At 40.7% G+C, this 25,324-nt stretch overlaps 1 protein-coding gene across 2 annotated transcripts in view; it reads right to left on the reverse strand.

Annotated features, from left to right (window-relative positions):
* Positions 1-25,324, reverse strand: part of mfsd14ba (major facilitator superfamily domain containing 14Ba) — a 166,297-nt gene that overhangs the window by 75,278 nt on the left and 65,695 nt on the right. For both annotated transcript variants that reach the window (XM_043713684.1, XM_043713674.1), the window contains exons 6-10: positions 25,083-25,301; positions 17,956-18,069; positions 14,756-14,827; positions 11,741-11,853; positions 11,450-11,547 (exon numbers count right to left, since the gene is read on the reverse strand). In XM_043713684.1, the coding sequence (XP_043569619.1) occupies positions 11,450-11,547; positions 11,741-11,853; positions 14,756-14,827; positions 17,956-18,069; positions 25,083-25,301 (616 nt within the window). The remainder of the gene's footprint in view (positions 1-11,449; positions 11,548-11,740; positions 11,854-14,755; positions 14,828-17,955; positions 18,070-25,082; positions 25,302-25,324) is intronic.

The raw sequence follows: 25,324 nt of genomic DNA on the forward strand, positions 1-25,324 counted from the left end.
AGATGATCTGATTGATTGCTGAAGCAGACTCAAGGGGTGAATAGCTTGTTCCTATTTCTTATGGACCTATGATCTCATGTAGAATAAATTGCTACTCATTTTGACAACCCGCAGTTTGCATTGGTGATGACAGCAAGACAAAAAGCTCCGACTGTATGCCTTTTTCTCAGGTACAATAGCTACAAGGGTTTCTGGTCTTGTGTGTGTAGATTATTTGCTTCATGCCCTACCCTCTAACCAACATATTTCTGTGGGTCGCAAATTACATATAGCCAGTTCAGGCAAGGACTTCAATCTTCTTTTATTAAAGGACACTAGTTTATCAAATGTAGCTTTATAATAATCAATATTGATTTCACAGGTGCAATTACCAAAACTAGTTTATATTTGCACATTTATTCATTGAATTTAAATGATTTGGTAGGATTTAAACTTGGGCGCCCAAATCATTAGCCTGGAACTCTACATTGAGAGTCCAGTGACATTACCATTATACCAGCTCCTCTTAAAATCTACAATACAGAGAATAGAATTGTCTCATGAAGACACTGGTCTGCAGAGAGCTTTTCTTCCAACCACAGTAGTTTATCCTACTGCATTTATTCTCAAAATCATTTAGTGTGCCACAAGGGAAACAGCTGCTAGTGGCACTCATATCTGGGTACCATTGGCTTATGGAATTATCCTGAAGTCAAAAAAGCTAAATAACCTTCCACACCAATTCTGGTTGGCCAGCACATAATGTTAAATGATAAATAGGATGTCATTTTGTCCTTGTATATTTTCTGCAGCTTTAAACTAGTGAAAATTACTTATAGAACTGAAGCAGTGGCCTGAAGAAATCAATATTTAACCTGTATGTGACTGATGATTTCCTTTATAAAGCAACCATGGTGGGGTATGTCCTCCTTGCTGCTAAATGTAGGTTCAGCTGTGAGGGGTCAAAGGGGCACTTCTGATGCATTGAGCTCCAAAGTTGTACCATCAGGGACACAGAATGTTGCATGATAAATGACGAGGAGCTTGTTCTGCAATTTTCTGGGGGCCACTCACTGCATTAAAACCATGAGAGCATAATACAAGTGCCATTTTGGTTCTCAAATATCAATTGGCACCCAACACACAGACACTGCCAATTTCAATTTCACACCACTTAAAAATGAAGTATGACAGAAAGGTAGCTTAGGAATGAAAGGAACTAAATTAAAAATACTATGTACAAAGAAATTATAGAAAAGACAATAATAAGGCCAAATAGACAGCACAAGAACAGGTTTAAGGTTAGCACAAAAAGAAAACCCAAAAATATTTTAAAAACACAAAAAATAAAATGGTCGTCAAGGGAAGGTCCATGTTTGATTTGGGTCGCAAAAAGATCTTTTCAAGGAGTCAACAGCCATGTCACACCTAACAATTGAATAATTCATACCTGCTTTCATCACCATCTAAGCAACTTTATAGAGGTGGAAATAATAATACAATTGGCCTGGACAAGAACTGAAAGAGAGGGGTACTTAAGTTGGCCACCTGAATGGAATTCATCCTCAGTTGTAGAGGGAAAGGTGGAAATTGCACAGGCAAGGGTCACAATTTATCAGTGATTCAAGTGTCTGGTTAGATGGCTGGAGGTTTGCACGTTATCACCCACTCTTTATTTAAGCAGGGCTAGAAGTCTGACAACTATAGGTTAGCTAGCTTGACACGGCAGTTGAGAAATTCAATAGATAATAATCCAGAACAACATTACGTGGCATTTTGACTATGGGCTAATAAATGAAAGTCAACACAAACTTGCTAAAGTCACATTTTACAAACATAAGCTCTTTTCTGAAGTAATGAAGATGATTATTAAAGACAGAGCTTTTGATTTGGGTTTCACTTGCAAAAGATATTTGACAAATCTACACAGTAGACTTAAGCAAAATTGAAGTCCACGGAACTAATGAACAGGAGGTAACATGAACATAAAATTAGCTAAGGTAAAAAGTGCAGAGAGTAGGGAAGAGTTGTTACTGATATTGCTTTTGATATATCAAATGATCTTACACAGGTCATAACTAAAAAAAAACCATGCTGACTCTAGAAAACACAATTGTAAACAGTGAAGTGGACAATGAATTTCAGAAAGACTAAACACACAACAGATGAAACTTAATGGAAAGAGACAGGAGGAATGAGATAATATATGTAATACAATGTAAAATGATACAATTTTAAAGAGGCCAAGGGAAGAGAGAAAGCTGGTTGTATACATAAAAATCTTTGGTAGCAGACAAATCGAGAAGACCACATTCCTGCTATTAATAAAGCCAGTGAATCAGTCAATTAATATCTCTAAAGCGAGAGAAACTATACATCACTAATGTTCAACAGCAATACCTTCACCGAATTCTCCCACTAATCAACATCCTGGAGGCTGCCATTGACTAGAAAGTGAACTGGGCCAACCATGTAAATACCGTGGTATCCCTACCCACCAAGGAGTGCAGCGAGTCAACAAAACAGATTACCTCCCTCTCCCAGGGCAGCTGGAGATGATCAATAAATGGTGACCAAGCCAATACGTCCTATCCCATGATTTACTAAAAAAAGAAAGTGATCTTAAACTTTTATAAAACAGGAGTTAGGTCTCCACTAAAGTATTGTGTCCAATTCTAGCTATTATACTTCAAGGCCTTAGAGGGTGCAGAAGAGATGTATTACAATAGTTCCAGAGACAAGAAATGTCAGGTATGCGGTTATACTGGTATTACTCTCCTTAAGTAGACAACAATCAAGAGATTTGATAGAGGTGATAAAAATCCTGAATTGTATTCAGAGCTTTTCTTCATTTACTGTTTCAATGGTAGAACATCAGAAACCAGAACAGACAGCTCCAAAATCACTAGAACAACCAGAGGCAACCAATGGTTTAAAAGAAATACACCAATTTTTTGCGATCCAGATGCAGTACACAAAAATAGATAGTACAGGCTAATTGAATGATAATATTCCAAAAAGAAGCAGATAATCACAGGACAATGCAAGAGAGATCAGGGCAATGAGACCGACTGGACAGTTCTAACAAAGATAGGTCAAATAGTCTTCTTTTGTAATTCCTTTTAATCACCTGACCAGGGATGCAGCTGTAGTTTGGATGTACATTAACAATCCCCTCAATGTTTTCAGCTGACAGAGTGCGGATGATTGCAATGCCACCAGGAATAGATCTCTTGGAATGGAAGTTCACAATGTACTGGCTGCAGTCACATCCTGAGCTATCCTTTTTTTTAAAAAAAATTGTTCATGTGATGAAGCCCATCCCTAATGTCCCCACAGAGCAGATAAGAGTTGACGTGCAGATTTCCTTCCTGAAAGAAGGCTTGTGAAGTAGATGGATTTTTATAGATCAACAGTGTTCATGTGGTCACCATTAGGCTAGAATTAAATTCCAAATTCTAAAGAATTGAAATTTCACCATATAGTGGGACTCAAACCCGTGCTCCCAGAATGTTAGCCTCAAGCTCTGGATTACTAATCCAGTGAAATTACCATGATATTGACTCCCACATGTTCCACCTGTGTGCAAGTGGACATGCCTTTCTCTAGTTAATGCTCAGGTAATTGTGCGCGATCCGGATTTTCTGTGGAATGTTAAAACCTGAGATTTCACACTCTGACGAGTTACAGAAACATTTGCAGTCAACTAGTTGTGCCATGGAGAAGTTGGCAGTCATCGTTCATAGACTTCTGTTCTAGGAGGATTTCAGACAAGTACTGCGTCATTTCACGATTGAATGAATCAAGCAGAATTTTAAAAAAGTCAGGATATCTACTTTGGCAAAATGGGACAAGGCACAAAATTAAGCAATATGTGGAAGTTTTTATTGGAAAAAAGGAGGTCTATTACAGATTCCATTTTGACAAAATAGTCAGCGCAAAATGATTTATCTACAATGTAATATATGCATAAAGCAGAGACATAATTAATAACATTTTTTAATGAAACTATTTTACAAACTCACTCATATAAATGTTAAAGTTAAGAACTCCAATAATGTATTGATATAGCAGAAGAATGATAGCTACTTCTGACCTCATAGGCCCTAATATAGGTTTCTTTCAGTCACCACTGAGTGGAGTTGAAGAAACTACAAAAGAATTTAACTTTCAATGACAGGAAACGAAAACAGAAGTTTAGACAATCAAAAAGCAAACCAAAATCGAGTCACCAATAGACAACAGCAATACTTTATCAACAGTAAGATAACTACTGGGTTCCAATATCACAATTACAAAGCAGTAGCTGTTAAGTAAAGCTATTTTTAAGAGCGAGACCAAATCTATCTTACTTTGATATACTTTAGTTACTCAGTAGCATAGAAAAGCTATTTAGACCAAGACAGAAGGATTGACTCTAACTCCTGAAAAGTGACACTAGTCATGATCAAATTCCTCAGAATATCTTTCCAAAACCAATAAATGTTAAGAACAGCCAAAGTATCAATGTTTTCCAATAACTTATTACCCAAATAAGGTTACTCTGTTACCTCAAAGATCACAAAGGAAACGTGTTGATAGACAAAAGAAAACTAACAAATCCTCACTCTCAAAATTAGAGTTGCAAAGTCTAAAAACCATAGGGATTTCAACCTTGCAAAATGTCAACATCTTTGCTTGTGAATCTTGTATCTTTTCATTATGATCTATTTTCCCTTAGTTAATGTGAATTTTAATGAATATGGAAGGAATTGTGCAGTTCCACTTTAAAATGCATCACCAAACCTTAAAAATAAATCGCACCGATGATAAAAAACACAGACAATTTGAAAGATGACAAAATATTTCAGTTAAATGTAAATCACCTCCTTCTGAAAAATAATCTGTTTATGTTTCAGGAGTAGCTAAGGCAAGCAGCTTTGGATTGTTGGTTTAGAAAGAACAGACTCAGGAATGTTGAATATGTTGGTGGTTCTGATTTTCAAATAAACTTTAGATTTTAGAATTGACCTGGAAGATTTGCTAATTGCCACTGTTATATACATCAAGAAAGGAGGGAAAAGGAAGCTGGGAATTGAAGGCCGGTCAGCCCAGCACTGGCAGCAGAAATAAAGAGGAATCTACAGAGGATGCCTGTATTCCAAGACACAAACCACTTGGAAAATAATAATAATAATCAAACAAAATCAAATGAATTTTACAAAAAGGAGACAGATCTACAAATTTATTAGAATTCTAAAGATGTAACTGATAGGGTGGATAAATAGCCAGCAAATAAGGTATTCTTGGACTTCAATTCAGCAAGATATCATTTGTCACCATTTAGCTATGAAAGGTGCTGGGTGCACAAACATATCTATTTCAGACTGTATTTTCATATGTTTTTTCTTTATTGATGGCTGATGTTGCTAATAAAGGTACTACACAAGATGAAGGCTAAGAGAGTTGAGCAGCAACTAATTACCATAGATGGCATCATTTCAAGAAGGCAGCTCACCACCACCTTTTCAATTTGCGATAGGCAACAAATGCCGGCCTTGCCAGCAACACAATAAAGAATATTTTTTTAAAAAGTGATTAATGGACAGGAAGCACACAGGAGGAATAGATATGACATTCCACTAGATGCCATTTAAAAATACCACAATAGTCAGTGTTGAATATTTATTAATCTGTATTTAATATAGACAAAGAGACAGAATTACACATTGATGTTCGCTGATGAATCTGTAGTGATGGTAACTAGGCCAGCCAGGTAGATCTCATAGAATGAGCTCCCTAATTGGAGCAGATTAACAACCCCAATCAGGGAGCCCTGACTGGCAGATAAGAACAGGAGTGTCAAACATCCTGTCACTCAGCGCTGGCTCAGTGTCAACACTCTCCAGGTGTAAATTAAAGGGTGACTTGGTGACAGGACACAATTTTCTGTGGGCAATTTCAGATTTAAGGCTAGACGGCAATGCAAGTTGCGAGGAGCACACGAAAAGACTACAAGAAATACAGATAGGTTGAGTGTATGGGCAACAAGTTGGCAGAAGTATAATGTTGGAATTGTGACCTTATTTATCATGGCCATAAAAATAAAAAGGAGAATGTTTTTAAAGGTATAAGACTTGCAAATGTAAATATTCTGGGAGACTTGGGTAGCTGTATTTGTACAGCAGGTACACTTTTCTTGCAAGGTAGTTAAGGTACAAGATTTGCTACACTCGCAAAGGCCCTTAATGACACCACACAGAATACGCAACAATACTTTGTTTTCCATATTTAAGGATAGATTTACATTGGAAACATATTGCATCAACATACTGATAATACTTTACATTACATTAGTGAGGACTGATAATACTTTACATTAGTGAGGATTCACTAGACTGCTTCCTGGGTTGACATATTTGGTCATCATCATGCAAATAAATTGGACCTACATTCCCTGGGTAAGAGAATAAGTGGTGATCTCAAAAACAAAGATTCTGAAAGGGCTTCACTCCATAGACACAGTTTGTTACTATTAGCTCCTAGAATCTAGAACACAGGAGCAGATCACCTAAAATTGACAAGGGGAAAAAAATGCACATAAAAGTAATGCAAATCCTCAACAATCACGGCCACAGAGTTTTTTTTAGATTAGATTAGATTACTTACAGTGTGGAAACAGGCCCTTCGGCCCAACAAGTCCACACCGCCCTGCCGAAGCGCAACCCACCCATACCCCTACATTTTACCCCTTACCTAACACTACGGGCAATTTAGCATGGCCAATTCACCTGACCTGCACATCTTTTTGGATTGTGGGAGGAAACCGGAGCACCCGGAGGAAACCCACGCGGACACGGGGAGAACGTGCAAACTCCACACAGTCAGTCGCCTGAGGCGGGAATTGAACCTGGGTCTCTGGCGCTGTGAGGCAGCAGTGCTAACCACTGTGCCACCGTGCCGCCCACCAACAGTTGTGGATACTCCACTGTTAAATATATTTCAGACTGAGATAGACAATCATTCTGAGGAAGGGTTACTGGACCCAAAATAATAACAGATTTCTCTGCACAGATGTTGCGCAAGACCGGCTGAGTTTTTCCAGCATTTCTGTTTTCATTTCCAACTTCTAGCATTCGCAGTTCTTGGCTTTTATTGACAGGCAGGTATTTGGAGTCTGAGGGAATCTTCTGACAATGAAGAGGAGAGGAGATCAAACTTGATCGACTAAATGGCATAACACACTTGAGGGACTGTTCAGTCTATTCCTGTTTCTTACATTCTTAGCTTATTTACCTGGTATCTTTCACAATTTTAAAACTGCCCCAAAGCAGTTTACAGTCAATGAATTCAGCTGATTCACAACTGACTTGGGTTGATCATGTAGCCAGAATTTCTAACAGTCACTTATCAAAAACAGAATCTTTTATGCTGAGCTTCACTCTCGCCTATGCCCTCATGAAGTTCAAAGAGAGCATTACAAGGACAATGTGACAGGGGCATCAAATCCAGGAAGAAGTTCAACAAGGGGCACTACATCGAGTGCAATCAAAGAAGAAATGGGCTAGATTCTCTCAAAAGCACATATCAAAAGGGAGAGAGAAAAAAAAACAAGGAAAAAGCCAGCCACTTGTTCAAAATACAATCATCTGGGATGAACTGTCAGTTGCAGCAGAACCTTCACTGATCATATTAGCCTTGGTAGTCAATTACATAACCATTGGAACCCTACCAACCAGATCATATGCAGTGCCAAAAGGATGAGCAAGAACGGTCACTCCACAAGTATCATGAAGTTACACTATAGAGAAATAGCCTAAATACACATATGGAATACCATAAAGAAATAGGATTACAACCCAAACATGTGATGTCAGTTGAGGAACAGATATCAGCTACATCAGAAGGAATTCCCCATCTCTTCAAACAGTCTTTTGCATTCACCTGGGAGGCTAGGCTGGATCTCAGTTTAATATCTCCCCTAAGTCTCTACAGCAACAATGAATCGTTAGAACACAAGATATAGGAATGGACATAAGGCCATTCGGCCCATTGAGTTCACTCCGCCAAGGCTGATGGGCATTTCAACTCCATTTACCCACACTTTTCCAGCCGCCCCTAATTCCTTGCGCGATCAAGAATTCATCAATCTCTGCCTTGAAGACATTAACGTCCCGACCTCCACTGTGCTTCGTGGCAATGAATTCCATAGGCCCACTAGTCTCTGACTGAAGAAACGTCTCCTCGTTTCCATTCTAAATTGACCCCCTCTAATTCTACAGCTGTGCCCACAGGTCCTAGTCTCCCCATCTAACGGAAACAAATTCCCATGGTCCACCGTTTCTAAGCCATGATCTTGTAAGTTTCTATTAGAATTCCCCTTGACCTTCTAAACTCTAATGAATACAATCCCAGGATCCTTAGCCATTCATCGTATGTTAGGCCTAAAATGCCAGGGATCATCTGTGGGAATCTCCATTGGACAGGCTCCAGTGCCAATATGTCCTTCCTGAGGTGTGGGGCCCAAAATTGGACACAGTATTCTAAATGGGGCCGAACTAGAGCTTTAAAAAGCACATCGCTGCTTTTGTATTCCAACCCTCAAGATAAATGAGGGCATTACATTTGCTTTCTTATCAAGGAAATCAACCTTTAGAAAATCCTGGACTAGCACACCCAGATCTTCGCCAGAATGCCCCAGTCCCTTCATCCAGATCATTAATACGTAAAGTGAACCCTGCGGGGCACACTTGTCACCAGCCGCCATTCTGAAAAAGAACCTTTTATCCCAACTCTCTGCCTTCTGTCAGACAGCCAATCCTTAATCCATGCCAGTAGCTCACCTCGAACACCATGGGCCCTCACCTTACTCAGCAGCCTCTCATGGGGCACCTTATCAAAGGCCTTTTGGAAGTCTGGATAGATAATATCCACAGGGTTCCCCTGATCTAACCTACTAGTTACCTCTTCAAAGAATTCTAACAGGTTAGTCAGGCATGACCTCTCCTTACTAAATCCATGCTGACTTGTTTGAATCAGACCCTGCACTTCCAAGAATTTAGAAATCTCATCCTTAACATGGATTCTAGAATTTTACCTATAACCGAGGTCAGGTTAATCGGCCTATAATTTTCCATCTTTAGTCTTGATCCTCTCTTGAACAAGGGGGTTACCAACAGCGATTTTCCAATCATCTGGGACTTTCCCTGACTCCAGTGATTTTTGAAAGATCACAACCAATGCCTCCGCTATTTCCTCAGCCAGCTCCCTCAGAACTCCAGGATGCAGCCCATCGAGGCCAGGAGATTTATAAAGTTTTTAGATCTTTTAGCTTTTTAGCACTCTCTCTTTCATAATGGCTACCATACTGAACACTGCCCCCGACTCTCCTCAATTGTTGGGATATTACTCACGTCTTCTACTGAGAAGACTGACACAAAGTACTCATTAAGTTCTTCAGCTATTTTCTTATCTCCCATCACTAGCCTTTCTGCATCAATTGAGCGGCCCAATTTCTACTTTTGCCTCTCGTTTGTTTCTTATGTATTGAAAGAAACTTTTACTATCATTTCTAATATTACTGGCAAGCTTACCTTAATATTTGATCCTCTCCTTCCTTATTTCTCTTTGTTATCCTCTGTTTGTTCTCAAAGTCTTCCCAATCTTCTGATTTCCCAGTGCTCTTGGCCACTTTATAGGCTCTCTCTTTTTCTGTGATACATTTTCTGACTTCCTTTGTCAGCCATGGCTGCCTAACCCTCACCCCTGATAATCTTTCTTTTCTTTAGGATGAACTTCTGTACTGTGTCCTCAATTACACCCAGAAGCTCTTGCCATTGTTGCTCTGTCTTCCCAACTAGGCTCTGCTTCCAGTCGATTTTCGTCAGTTCCTCTCTCATGCCCCTGTAATTGCATTTAACTATAACACCATTACATCCGATTTTTCCTTCTCTTTCAAACTGCAGGCTGAACTCTACCATATTATGATCGCTGCCTCCTAAGCCTTCCCTTACTTTAAGAACTTTTATAAAGTCTGGCTCATTACATAGCACTAAGTCCAGAATAGTCTGCTCCCTTGTGGGCTCCATCACAATCTGTACCAAAAAGCCATCCTCTAAGCATTCCAAGAATTCCCTTTCTTTGGATCCACTGGCAACATTATTCACCTAGTCCATTTGCATATTGAAGCCCTCCATGATCACCTTTCTGACATGCCCTATTTTCTGATACATGTTGTGCCCCTGGTCCTGACCACTGTTGGAAGGTCTTTCCGTAACTCCCATTATGTTTTTTTTTGCCTTTGTGGTTCCTCAACTCCACTCACAGACTCCAAATCATCTGTGGGGTGCCAAAGATTTAGTTTCATTCTTAACTAACAAGGCAACCCTGTCCCCTCTGCCCACCTCCCTGTCTTTTCAATAAATTGTTTAACTGCCAGTCCTGAACCCCCTGCAACCACGTCTCTGTGATGCCTACCACATCATATTCATTCATGATGATTTGTGCTGTTAATTCATCTACTTTGTTACGAATACTACGAGCATTCAGGTAAAGCACCTTAATGCTAATTTTCTTATCCTCATGATTTCCAACATCTCTAGTAATATGTCCTAAGTTATCCTTCCTTTTTTGCTTCATTCCTAGTCTGCCTTGAACCTAAACCCTGCACACATGCTAACCTGCTGCTTACCTTTCTACTTGACTCCATACTTCCTGTTGCTTTTCTTTTCCCTTCCTCCTGACTCAAGTTTAAAATCCTAGTGACCACCCTATCTATCCTTTTCACCATAACTCTGGTTCTAAATTGATTCAGGTGGAGACCGTCCCATCGGTACAGATGGCTCTGGTTCCAAAACTGATACCAATGTCCCATGAAATGGAATCCCTCTTTCCCACATCAATCTCTTAGCCATGTGTTTACTTCCCTAATTTTCTTATCCCCATGCCAATTAGCACGTGGCTCGGGCAGTAATCCAGAGATTATGACCTCAAGGACCTGTCCTTCAATTTCCTTCCTAGTGCTTGATATTCTCCAAACAGGTCCTCCTTCCTAGTCTTGCCTATGTTATTAGTGCCAACATGGACCACAACAACTGGATCCTCTCCCTCCCGCTCCAATATCCTTTCAAGCCAAACTACATTGAAATGTCAGCTAAGATATCCTATTCCAATGCACGTTGAGCCCATAACCTCCTGATTCAGCAGGCCAATTAAGTTATTAAAACCTTACAGAATTAGTCATATTGGAACTAGAGAAGCACCTTAACCATTTCAGTTGATGTGGTACTGAATTTAGAGGTAGTTTATGTACATTGCAAGTAACAAAACAAAAATGATGTTAATTGTGGAGTCATGTGAGCGAGAGCGAGAGCGAGAGCGAGAGCGAGAGCGAGAGCGAGAGCGAGAGCGAGAGCGAGAGCGAGAGCGGAATACTGACAAACTATGAAAGTGGTTTAATTGCAGCAAAAATTAAAGGTGCTAAGTTGCTCACCTTGTTGATCAGAATCCGCATTTTTTGAAACCAGAGCACTGACTGCTGGAAAAGTAATACTAGACATTGCTGCCACAGCTCCAGCTGCCCACATCATCCTAAGAAAACAAACAGCAAATAAAAAAAAACTGTACTAACACGCTTACTTCAAAATATCTCATTCTCAAAAAACAAGACTGAACATTGGGGTGAATGAAGAGGACAGAATTTGAACCACTGCTACAATCACTATTTGCAGAACTGCATTTTACAGAATACATTCCGGTGACTCAATGATGCATGCATGCTCACCAGGGCTGGGATCCAAATCCATACCAAGTCAGCTGTAACATCTGAAATCCAAGGCCAAGGAGAACAGTGTTCTTATTACCTATGGATCTCATTAGGATACTAAGAAATACCGTCTGTGAAAACAAATTATAGACAAAAAAAATTAGTGTATCTCTGACTATTAACAAATATGAATGGACTGATTGAGTGAGCCGAAATGCTACATCCCTGCAGGAAAAATGTCAATATTTTAAATGATACATTAACAGATATCTGAATATTCTGAAAAGCAGCAATATCATTACTTAAAATCTATTGTTCAGATCAAACTTTAATTGGTTCCAATTTTTAATGGCAGTCCTTCTTTATAATTTCTTGGAAAGATGTTCAATTCTATTGCGCAATAACAGATTTACAAATACAATTCAAATTTACTGCAATTTCTTACTAGGAAATTGCAAATCACTAACAATAAATGTGAATTTTCCTTAAGGTTCAATGAATAAATGCTCATATCAACTGAGATTAAATCACAAATCAGCACATTCCAGAGTCAGCTGTTCTCAGTTTGTTTACAATTTGCCTCAGACTGAGGAGGAGAGATGAAAGAGAAGAGAACAAGAAATACATCATGACTTGCACTCATGGTGAGCATTCGTTTAACCTCACTAAAACCAGAGTGTTGGGAAAAGGGACTAGGTATGTTGTGACACCTTTCATATCCAATTCATCCGCAAACATTATAAGATGAAGTATGTAACGTACAAATGTGAATTCAGAAAATAAGCTTTCCTCTTCAACAAATTAACTAAAACTACCAACTGAAAAACCAATTGTTGAAAAGGGTTGTAGGGTTTTGTTTTACAGTGTTGACACATATGGAACTGATGGAGATTTGAGACAGGAGGGCCAAAATTGGATATGCACTACATGAATGTTAATAAATTAAGATCATTTTCAGTGATATAAAGCAGCCAGGACAACTTCTACAGTTAAAAAATAAAAATATAAGAATTAATGCTAGTGAATTTTTTGCTGAAGTTATCAACTTTCTTCACATTCTGAACAGTAATTTCTAAAAAATGGTTATGCCAAATGCAGACTTTGCTTACTGTAATTAGAGTAGAAATAAAAAGAACATCATGTTGGTCTGATAATGAATGTCAAAATCACCAGGCATTGAAATTACTCCTGCCAAAATAATTGGCAGTAAAAATAATGGATCTAATTTGAAGGAAATAAATACAAAAAAAATCATTGAATGCCAACACAGTCGCATTAGATAGGAAGTCTCGAGTATATTTGTTTTCTTTATTCATGGGATGATGGCATCGCTGGCTGGGCAGCATTTATTGCCCATCCCCAAGAGGGCAGTAAAGTGTCAACCACATTGCTGTGGATCTGGAGTCACATGTAGGCCAGACAAGGGAAGGATGGCAGTTTCCTTCCCTAAAAGGACATTAGTGAACCAGATTGGTTTTTCTGACAATTGACAATGAATTCATGGTCGTCATTAGATTCTTAATTGCAGATATTTATTGAATTTAAATACCCCCATCTGCTATGGCCCATTCAAACTCAGGTACCCAGAACAGTATCTGGATTTCTAGATTAACAATCTTTCAGAAAAGAAATCTATTCCTCAAATGAAAACAGTGCAGAGTCATCATTTTCTGCCTTTGCTAACTGTTTTTGAGAAACTGATGGTGAACCACCTTCTTTAACTGGCACAGTTCACGTGGCGTTGCAGAGAGTTCCAAGGTTTTATCCTAGTGCCAGTGAGGAACAATGATAACAGTTCAAAGATAGGGATGGTGTGCAATTTGTGGGGAACTACCAGTGGTGTTCTCATGCGTCTGTTGCCTTTGTTCTTCCGGTGGTAGAGACTGTATATTTAGAAAATACAGTTGAAGGCAAAGTACTGCAATACAGATGGTGCACATTGCTACCATTGCTTGCAAGTGATGAAGAGAGTAAATTATTAAGTTTTAAGCTGAGAAAGTTTAAACTCAGGTGCATGAAGGAAAACAAAAAACAAAAATAATATGATCAATTCAGTCAGATTTCAGACTAGGATCTGACTTGTCCAGTATTAGGCTGGGGTCATAACAGTAACCAACATAGAATTCCTCTAGTGCAGATAGAGGCCATTTAACCCATCGAGTATGCTGACCATTTGAAGGGCATTCCATCCAGACCTACCCTCACATCTACCAGGGTTAATCCACCTATCTTGCATACCCCTGGACACGACAGCATAATTTATTGTGGCCAATCTAACTAACTTGCGCATCTTTTGGAAGGAAAATGGAACACCCATCAGAAACCCACACAAACAGGGAGAATGTGTAAACTCCACAGAGTCTGGAAATGAACTCTGGTTCCTGGAGCCGAACCGCAGCAGTGCTAATCACTGTGCTGTCCATGTAGACCAGCAAGAAAAAGTTCAATACAATCATTAATAAAAAAAATTGTGTTCATTATGTGATGGAACACAGTTTGCTTTTCATTTTTAAAATTAGGATTTAGCTTTTCTTGCGACTTGGGCATCACTGCCAAGTTCAGCACTCATTACCCGTTAACAACTGTCCCTGAACTGAGTGACTTCCAAAGCAATTTCAGAGGGCAGCAAAGAGTCAACCACAATTCTGTGGATCTGGAGTCACGTGCAGGCCAGACCACGTAACACTATCAGTTTACCTTCCATAAGCATGTCAGTGAACCAGAAAGAGTATCACATTTTGCATGGCCCTGATTTGAAACCCAGTGGCAGCACCATGACGTCACTGTCTTGTCCTGAACTACCTGCATTACTTCAATGTTGTTTCAACATTCTTTCAGAAATTTTAGTTCAAAAGTATCTTTAATGGCATTGATACCATTCCATTGAAGAGGGATTACAAATAGATGCATAAATCATTTAACCTGAATTTGTAGCTTTTAAACCATTAAATGCTTTTAATTCCCTTGTTCTAAAACAGTCAAAACATATCCGGTGATAATGCAGGAAGAAGAACCAAATTACTCAACACCCACCTGTGCTATTATAGAGAGGATTCCCACGACAGCTATAAAGGCAGCCAGATTGCCAGAAGAAAAGTCGATGACCTATAAAAGGAGGAATACAGAGGAACCTCAATTATCTGAATACCAATTATCCAAACATTGGATTATCCAAAGGAGATCTTCAGGCCAGATAGATGAGTTTCCAACAGTGGTCGCATCTTTTGTTTACAGTGATTAAACAGGCAGTGTCTCCAAATTGTCACCTTCTCTCTCCCCACACTTTCCCTGGAGTTCTACAGAAGCGTGTACCATAAACCACCCCCCCGCCCCCCCTTCCCCAGATAATCTGACCAACATTGCCCTGTACAGGGCAGAGGTGGAACCTGCCAAAAAGTTGCAGTAACAAGTTGTGTGGCTGTGGCGGTGTGGATGTGATTTACCCCACAAAAGTAGCAGCAGTCTTGTTGTTGGTGTCAGTGGGGAGGGTGGAGTGGATAGGTGGGAAGGAAGATGGGCAGGTAGGACAAGTCAAGGGGACAGTTGGATCTGGGATGAGATGGGGAAAGGGGAGATTTGGAAACTAGTAAAGTCGATGTTGATGCACATGGTTGAAGGGTTCCAATGAGGTGTTCATGAGGTGTTCTTCCTCCATCTGTCTGGAGGTGGAGGTGGCCAATGCATGTCCTTGGTGGAGTGGAGGGGGTTGAAGTGTTCAGGCACAGGGTGTTGGGGCTGTTGGATGTATACGTCCCAGAGATGTTCCCTGAAATGCTCCACGAGTTGGTGCCCGGTCTCCCCGATGTAGAGGAACTACATCGGGAGCAACAGACACAGCAGATGAGGTGATTGAATGCACAGAAAGATCTTTAACAGATGTGAAAAGATCCTTTGAGACCTTGAATGGGCGTGGTGGGGGAAGGTGAGAGCACAGGTTTTACATCTCTTGCAGTGGGAAGGGAAGATGCCTGGTGCAAAGAGTAGGTTGGTGGGTGAATGCAGATCTAATGAAGGAGTCAGGGAGGTAATAGTCTCAGCAGAATGCTGATAGGGGTGGGGAGGGAAATAAGTCTCTGGTGGTGGTGTCTGATTGTAGGTGGCGGAAGATAGTGCGCGGTATCTGGATATTAGTGGGGTGGAAGGTGAGCACCGGGGGGGGGGGGCTTCTATCCTTGCTACAGTTGGAGGGGTGGGGTGGGGTTCAAGTGAAGAGGTGCAGGAAATGGAAGAGTTGTGGGAGTGGAAATTGCAGTCAGTCAGAGAAATAGGAGGCCATCTGGGATGTCCTGGAGTGGAACTGCTTCTCCTCGGAACAGATACAGCAGAGGCAGAGAAATTGGGAGTAAGGGGCTGTGTTTTTACAGGAGGAGTGGGGGTGGGAGGTATAGTCCAAGTAACTGGGAGTCGGTGCGTTTGAAATAAATGTCCGTATTGAGTCGGTCGACAGAGATGGAGAGGTCCAGGAAGAGGAGGGGACTGTGACAATACAGGTAAATCTAAGGTCAGGGTGGAAAAGGTTAGTGATGAATCATTCAACCTCCAAGTGGGAGCACGAGGTGGTGCCAATAGAGTCATTAATGTAGCAGAGGAAGAGGTAGGGGATGGTGCCAGCGTAACTGCAGAAGTTGGACGGTTCCATGTATCCTACAAAAAGGCAGGCATAGCTGGGGCCCACGTGGAGGCCCATGGCTACTTTGGTCTGAAGGAGGGTTTGAAGGAGAAGCTGTTGAGGGTGAAGACCAGTTCTGCCAATTGAATGAGTGTGTCGGTGTGGAGTGAGTGCAACCAAGGTTTACCAAACTGATTGCTAGTATAATACAACAGGTATGGAAGAGAGTCTACATCGGTTAGATGAATGAGGAGGGATCTCACAGAGATCTAAAATTCTAACAGAGTTAGACAGCATAAGTGCAGGAAGGATGTTCCTGATGACTCGGGAGTTCAGAACCATGGGTCCATGGATTAAGGAAATGTGATAGGCCATTTATGACTGAGATGAGAAATGTCTTCGCTCAATGAATAGCGGGCAAATGGAACACACTGCTACTGAAAGCAGTTGAGATGAAAACATTGAATGTTGTCCTTTCAGGGGTGTGAAGGGTCCAAAGAGTATAGGAAGAATGCAGGAACAGGGTACTGAATTGGATGATCAACCATGGTCATACTAAATGGCACAGCAGGCTTAAAGTACTGAGTAATCTACTCCTGCTCCTATTTTCTATGATTCAACATTAACACTGAAAATGTAACCCTGATCCAAAGTCAGAGTCAGAGAGATGTACAGCACAGGATTAGAACCTTCGGTCCAACCCGTCCGTGCCGACCAGATATCCCAACCCAGTCACGTCCCACCTGCCAGCACCCGGCCCATATCCCCCCAAACCCTTCCTATTCATATACCCATCCAAATGCCTTTTAAATGTTGCAATCGTACTAACCTCCACCACTTCCTCTGGCAGCTCATTCCACACACGTACCACCCTCTGCATGAAAACATTGCCCCTTAGGTCTCTTTTATATCTTTTCCCTCATCCTAAACCTATGTCCTCTAGTTCTGGACTCCCCCAACTCAGGGAAAATACTTTGTCGTCTATTTATCCTATCCATGCCCCTCAATTTTATAAACCTCTGTAAGGTCACCCCTCAGCCTCCGACACTCCAGGAAAAACAGCCCCAGCTATTCAACCTCTCCCTATAGCTCAAATCCTCCAACCCTGGCAACATTCTTGTAAATCTTTTCTGAACCCTTTCAAGTTTCACAACATCCTTCTGATAAGAAGGAGACCAGATTTGCACACAATATTCCAAATGTCTTGTACAGCCGCAACATGACCTCCTAATTCCTGTACTCCGTACTCTGACCAATAATGGAATACATAATAAACACTACCTTCACTAAGCCTCATATAATATTAATGGTTATTTAGGCAAAATATCAGTGAGCAACTGAAACCACATCCCTGAAAATGATATACAGCTTCAATGAAGGAACTGCAGTTAGGAAGTGGATATATGGAAAAAAGTGTCCTTCTAAACATCAAGTTTAGCTAAAAGGATTCAATTGCATAATTACTAGACTTCTATAATCAGGAGGTGACAATGTGCTTGATAAAATAAGTGTTTCAGCCTATATCCTTAGTTTAACAGCTTCAGCACACTGAAGGTGAACTGAATAGCAATTGTGAGAATGCACACAATAGCAATAAATGCAATGAAAAATGCATGAGACTCACCTGTTTAAGGTAAAGAAAAAAACTAGAGTACTGTCCAGCCTCAGGCAGGTATGAGAGAAATACAGTTATGCAGATGAGCAGCACAGTGATGTCCTTCCCAACTTTCCTCAAGGACTGTAACAAAAAAAGGATGCTACCTTAAACAATTCTGTCATCTTTAAACTACTTGTTTACATTATACTGGAAAACTGATCAGAAACATACAAGTTAAGATTCTTGGTCCAACATCCTGAAATTTAATAGCACTGCACAGAACACCACAAGTGGAAAGTAATACAGCTGTAAGGAAGTAACAGAATTGATGGAAAAATACTAAAAAGGACTGGGAGTAACAGTTAACTTGAAATTCCTAAACATGAACAGGAATGGAGTATACACCATTTGGTGGAGTAGCAGAAAGCATAAAAGACTGTTAGAGAATACAGGAGGATATAGATATATTGGAGAGTTGGGCAGAAAAGTGGCAGATGGAGTTCAATCCAGACAAACGTGAGGTGATGCATTTAGGCAAATCTAATTCTAGAGTGAATTATACATTGAATGGAAGAGCCTTGGGAAAAGTTGATCAGCAGAGAAATCTGGGAGTGCAGGTCCATTGTACCCTGAAGGTTGCTGCACAGGTGGATAGGGTGGTCAAGAAGGCAAAGAGTATGCTTGCCTTCATTGGACGGGGTATTGAGTATAAGAGACGGCAAGTCATGTTAAAATTGTACATGACATTGGTTCGGCTGCATTATTTAGAATACGGTGTACAGTTCTGGTCGCTTTGGAGAGGGTGCAGAGAAGGTTTACAAGGATATTGCCTGGCATGGAAGGTGCTAGCTATGAAGAGAGGTTGAGTAGGTTAGGATTGTTTTCGTTAGAAAAAAGGAGATTGAGGGGGAACCTGATTGAGATTTACAAAATCATGAAGGGTATAGACAGGGTGGATAGAGATAAGCTTTTTCCCCAGGGTGAAGGATTCAATAACGAATAGTCACACTTTCAAGGCGAGAGGTGAAATGTTTAAGGGGGATACACTCGGCAAGTACTTCACAGAGGGCGGTAGGTGCCTGGAACGCGTTACCAGCAGAGATAGTAGAGACAGGCATGGTAGATTCATTTAAGATGTTTCTGGACAGTTGCAAAGTAGTTGGGGAGCAGAGGGATACAGATGCTTAGGAATTGGGAGACAGGTTTAGACAGTAGATTTGGATCGGCTCAGGCAAAAGGCCTATTCCTGGGATGTAAATTTTCTTTGTTCTTTGTACATCATTTGGCAGACCTATAAACTGTGATATTAGTATATTTAAAGCTTCAAGACAATTCCTGAGCGAAGTTGCCAAATTCCAGTTTCAATAAAAGCCAGAAATGGAGCATTTGTAAAGAATGAACAGAATGGAATGTTAGATTAGGTTCCCAACAGTATGGAAGCAGGCCTTTCGGCCCAAGTCCACACCGACCCTCTGAAGAGTAACCTACTTAGACCCATTCCCCTACCCTTTATTTACCCCTGACTAATACTAAGGGCAATCTAGCATGGCCAATTCACCTGACCTGCACATCTTTGGATTGTGGGAGGAAATCGAAGCACCGGGAGGAATCCTACGTGGACACGGGGAGAACATGCAAACTCCACACAGTCGCCCAAGGCAGGAATCGAACACGGGTCCCTGGCGCTGTGAGGCAGCAGTGGTAAACACTGAGCCACCATGCTGCCCCTAATAAAAAAATGTACATTTTTAAAAAATCTTATATCACTGATTTAAATATCCAATTAAGACTAGAAGACCATAAGATATAGGAGCAGAATTATGCCATTCTGTCCATCAAAGATTCTGGGTAATCTAAGATGGAGGATGGAAAAAAATTGTGGCTATAATACCTGCTCTGCTCTTTTTATGAGGTATATTCAGTGTGGAGTGGATTTCCTCAAATCCCAGGAGCAGTAACTACTGATTTATAAGCAGTTGCATTGTTCCAGATTTAGGGAAAAAAATCAAATAAGCACTTTAAAAGGGAGGAAGACAAAGGCAGTGACCACTGGGAAACGAATCAAATGGAGAAATAACCTTGCACTGCTGTCTAACCCAGCAGTGAACCTGCACAGCTGACTGCTCTGCTGTTTGATTTTAAGTATCCCTGGAAATTGGAGTTCATCTAAGAAAAAATTGACAAACAGCAAAATTCCCAGCTGACCTTGGAGAAGTTTGTGAGAGAGAGCTCATAGCATTGGAGCAGCTAAATGGCTTTTTAAAGCATAACCTTACTGTTTTGCTTTTGTAAATCTATAATAGTGAGTAGCGTGGACTTGTTTTTGATTATATGCTTTATTGAGATCAGCCTCTAGATTAAAATTTAAAAATATCAAACAAAGGTACTAAGTTAGCCTGGAACAGTGATGCTTTTTTTAAAAAGAGCATAGGGCCCCTTAAAAGATCAGCAAGGCTGACTGTGTGCAACTGCAGGAGATTGGTGGGGGTGTTTACTAAACAAGTCTGTTGCATCAGTGTTTATGGTGAGAAGGATATGAAAGATATAGAACGTGGGGAAATAAATACTAAATCTTGAACAATGTCCATATTACAGAGGCGGTGGACGGCTTAAAACGCATAAAAGTGAATAAGTCCCTGAACAAATGTACTCTACAACTCTGGAAAACTAGGGAAGTGATTGCTGGGCCCTTTGCTGAGATATTTCTATCATCGATTGCCATAGGTGAGGTACGAGAAGACTGGAGGTTGGCTAACGTGGTGCCAATATTTACGTAAGGTGGTAAGGAAAAGCCAAGGACTATAGATCAGTTAGACTGACTTGGTGGTGGGCAAGTTGTTGGAAGGAATCAGGAGGGACAGGATTTACATGTATTTGAAAAGGCAAGGACTGATTAGGGATTGTCAACATAGCTTTGTGCATGGGAAATAGTGTCTCACTAATTTGATTGATCTTTTTTGAGAAGGTTAATGAGGGCAGAGCAGTGGACCTGATCTGAGTGGACTTCATTAAGGTGTTTGACAAGGTTCCTCATGGGAGACTGGTTAGCAAGGGTTAGATCATATGGAATACAGGGAGAATCAGCCATTTGGATATATAACTGGGTCAAAAGCAGAAGAGTGTGTGGTGGTGGTGGAAAGTTGCATTTTAGACTGAAGCCTTGTGACCAGCAGTGTACCACAAGGATCGGTGCTGGGTCCACTGTTTTTCATCATTTAAATAAATGACTTGAATGTGAACAAAGGAGGTGTAGTCAGTAAATTTGCAGATGACACAAATTGGAGGTGTAATGGACAACAAAAGGTGGTTACCTCAGAATACAACTGGATCTTGATCAGATGGGGCAAGGGGTGGCAGATGGAGTTTAATTTAAATAAATGAGAGGTGCTGCATTTTAGGAAGGCAAATCAGGGGAAACTTATACACTTAATGATAAGGTCCTCGGGAGTGTTGCTGAACAAAGATCTTGGAGTGCAGGTTCATATGAACTCAGAGTCGCAGGTAGATAGGATAATGAAGTTTGGTATGCTTGCCTTTATTGGTCAGTGCATTGAACATAGGAGTTGGGAGGTCATGTTGTAACTGCACAGCATATTGGTTAGGCAACTTTTGGAATACTGCATTCAATTCTGGTCTCCCTGCTATAGGAAGGGAGTTCTGAAACTTCCAAGTGCTCAGAAAAGATTTACAAGGATGCTGCCAGGGTTGGAGGGTTTGAGCTATAGGGAGAGGCTGAATAGGCTGGGACTATTTTCCCTGGAGTGGAGGCTGAGGGATGAAGTTATAGAGGTTTATAAAATCATGAAGGGCATGGACAGAGTGATTAGCCAAGGGTAGGGGAATCCAAAACTAGAGGGCATAGGTTTAAGGTGAGAGGGGCAAGATTTAAAAAAAGCACACAAGAGGCAACATTTTCACAGTGTGGTGCATGTGTGCAATAAGCTGCCTGAGGAAGTGGTGCAGGCTGGTACAATTACAACATTTAAAAGATATCTGGAAGGGTATATGAATAGAAAGATTTAGAGAGATACGGGCCAAATGCTGACAAATCGGACTATATTAATTTAGGATATCTGTCAACGTGGATGAGTTATACCGAAGGGTCTGTTTCTGTGCTGGCCATCTCTATGACAAAATATGCTTCATCAGTAGATCACAGCTGATATGATTCTTCTTCCTATTCCCCATAATCGTTGATTCCCTTACCAATCAAGACCCTGCCTATGCACATCAAAGACTCTCAATGATCTGTCCTGCACTGCTGTCTGTGGTAATGAGTTCCATAGATTAACCACCCTCTGGATGAAGAAATTCCCCCTCATCTCAGTTCTAAAGAGTCATCTCTTCACTCTGAGGCTGTGCCTTCGGGTCCTCGTTTCCCTCCTGCAGTGGAAACATCTTCACTGTGTCCACTCTATCCAGGCTTCTCTGTACTCTATGTTTCAATCAGATCCCCCTCATCCTTCTAAATTCCATCAGTACAGAACTATAGACCCCAATGGCTCCTCATCTCTGAAATCATTCTTTTACACATCCTTCGGAGCCCCTCAAATGCTGGCACATCTTTCCTGGGGTATGGGGCCCAAAACCGCTCACTATGTTTCAAATTCAGTCTGACCAGAGCCTGATACAGCTTCAACAGTACATCTCTCCTCTTATATTCTCACCCTCCAGAACGGAATCCTTACATTACACTTGCCTTCTTAATTGCCAATCGCACTTCCATTTTAACCTTACGACAATCCTGAACAGGGCTCCCAAGTTCCTCTGAGCTTCAGATTTCTGAAGTCTTTCGCCATTTAGAAATAGCCCAAGCCTCTATTCTTCCTACCAAAGTGCACGTCACACTTACTCCATATTGCATTCTACCAGACACTTATTTGCCCACTCTCCTAGGTAAAAACAATGACTGCAGATGCTGGAAACCAGATTCTGGATCAGTGGTGCTGGAAGAGCACAGCAATTCAGGCAGCATCCAAGGACAGGCAAAATCATGCTGCCTGAAGTGCTGTGCTCTTCCAGCACCACTGATCCAGAATGCCCACTCTCCTAGCCTGTTTATGTTCTTCTGTAGCCTCCTCAATTGCTGAACACTACCTATCCCACCACAAATCTTTGTCTCATCTGTAAACTTAGCAACAGTTATCGCTGTTCCTTTGTCTAGATCATTAACGTATGACATGTATAATTGTGGCCCCAAAACAGACTCCTGTGGAACTCCACTAGTCACTGGCTGTCATTCTGAAAAAGACCCCATTATCACCACTATCTATAAATGCCCCTTTCCACCTCCACACCACTGCTTTTTTAAAACAAAATGCTATCCTCTGTTTTAAAGGCTTCTCAATCCTCTAACTTCCTACTAACCTGCACCATATAGTGTGCTTTTTCAATTGCTTTTATGCTGTCCCTGACCTCCCTTGTGAACCATGATTGCTTCATCCTCCCCTTGGTATGTTACTTCTTCCTTGGGATGAGTTTCTGCAGTACTTCGCAAATTATCCCCAGAAACTCCTACCATTGCTGCTCTACCATCTCTCCTGTTAGGCTCCCCTTCCAATCAAGTCTGGCCAGTTTCTCCCTGACGTCTTTGTGGTGATGTTTACTCAATTATTATACTATTACACCTGTTTCCAACTTCTCCCTCAAACCGCAGGGTGAATTCTACCACATTATGATCACTGTACCCTTGGGGTGCCTTCACCTTAGGCTTCCTAATTCAGTCTATTTTATTACATATTATTAAATCCAGAATTGCCTACTCATTCATGAGCTGTATCACAATCAGCTCCCAAAAAAACCTAGCAGCCATTACATGATTTCCCTTTTATGAGATTACTACCAACCTGATTTTTTTCCAGTCTATTTGCATACTGCAGTCCCTACTATTACTGTTATAGTGATTCTCTCGCATGCCTTTACTATCTTTCGATCTATTTTCTTCCTCACATTGACTACTGTTAATAACCTGTATATAACTCCTATCAAGGTCTTTATCCTTTGTGGTTCCTCAACTCCACCCACAAATTCTAAGCCTTTTGACTCTATAACACTTCTTGTTATGGATTTAATCTAATTTCTTAACAAGACAACCCCATTCCCTCTACCCACTCTTTCAATAATATTGTTAGATGTTTAGTCCCCAGCACTGATCACCTTGAAGCCAAGTCCTTCTGAGAACCACAACATCGTACTTGCCAATTTCGATCTGGATTACAAGTTCATTTACCCCGTTTTATCTACTGCATGCATTTAAGTACAACACCCTCAAGAGTCCTGTGTTGACTGCTCCCCTTGTCATAGATGGCCCCTTATCTACTTAGCCTGAAGTTAATTTCCTGACTCTCTATATATTCTGTCTTATTATCTGTTCAGCAAACTTTAATAACCTCTTTGAGCTCTCCTTAAATTTATCTTTTTGCCATGCAACTGAACCCATCTCCCCACTATTTTGGTTAAAATCCGCTATTCACGGTCTTAGTTACGTGGTTCACAAGGACTCTGGCACTGGTATGATTCAGATGGAACCTGATAGGTTGGAACAGCTCCGTCCTTCTCCAGTACAGGTGTCAGTGTTGAATCAATTTGAACTAGTTTCTCCCATAGCAATCTTTGAGCCAAGTGTTTACCTCTTTAATCTTGTTAATGCTGTGCTAATTTGCTTGTGGCTCAGGTAATAATCCAGAGATTATCTTTTTGATTAAAAATGACATTTTTCATACAAGTGCTTTCATAATGAGCTTCAACAAGTAGCAGTTTAAGAATTTCATTTTTTTTTTTACAATATTGCTTACAGTTTTAAGTTCTATAAATCTGCTAAAATACTGATGTTACCAAAAATTGAGATATTTTGGAAAAGTCCATTCCATATTGTGAAATGAATTCATGCATAAATGAACGATGAAGTTCTGCCTCAGAGTAACTTAATGCAGACATCAGCCAGCGTACAAGATTGTGAAACTATGTCGGTGCACTTTAAGAAAATAAAAATAGATAGATATCAACAAGAATAATTTGCATTCATATAGTGCCTTTAACGCTAAAACATCCTGAAGTACTTCACAGGAGCATGATAAAACAAAAAAAATTCAGATAGCTCATAGGGTTCTATAGATGGAGAAGTTTAGCTCATATAAAGATAATCAAATACTTACAGAAAAAGGGTCTGCTTGCTCCCATGAGAAAGGTGATCCCCGGGAAGCTGATCGAATCTTCTCAGGGAGAGATTCAGGGACAGCTACCAAGATGAAGCAAATGTCCAATGCAGCAATCACAGTGGCTACGAGTACCACAAGGTTATCACCATATTTATTTGAAAGATAAGCACCAATGGCAGGACTGGTTACCAAGCTTGCTGCAAAAGTTGCTGATACCTAGAGAAGAAGCCAAAAAAGGT

Source organism: Chiloscyllium plagiosum, chromosome 2 (assembly GCF_004010195.1).
Source record: "Chiloscyllium plagiosum isolate BGI_BamShark_2017 chromosome 2, ASM401019v2, whole genome shotgun sequence".
In the NCBI taxonomy this organism is placed as follows: domain Eukaryota; kingdom Metazoa; phylum Chordata; class Chondrichthyes; order Orectolobiformes; family Hemiscylliidae; genus Chiloscyllium; species Chiloscyllium plagiosum.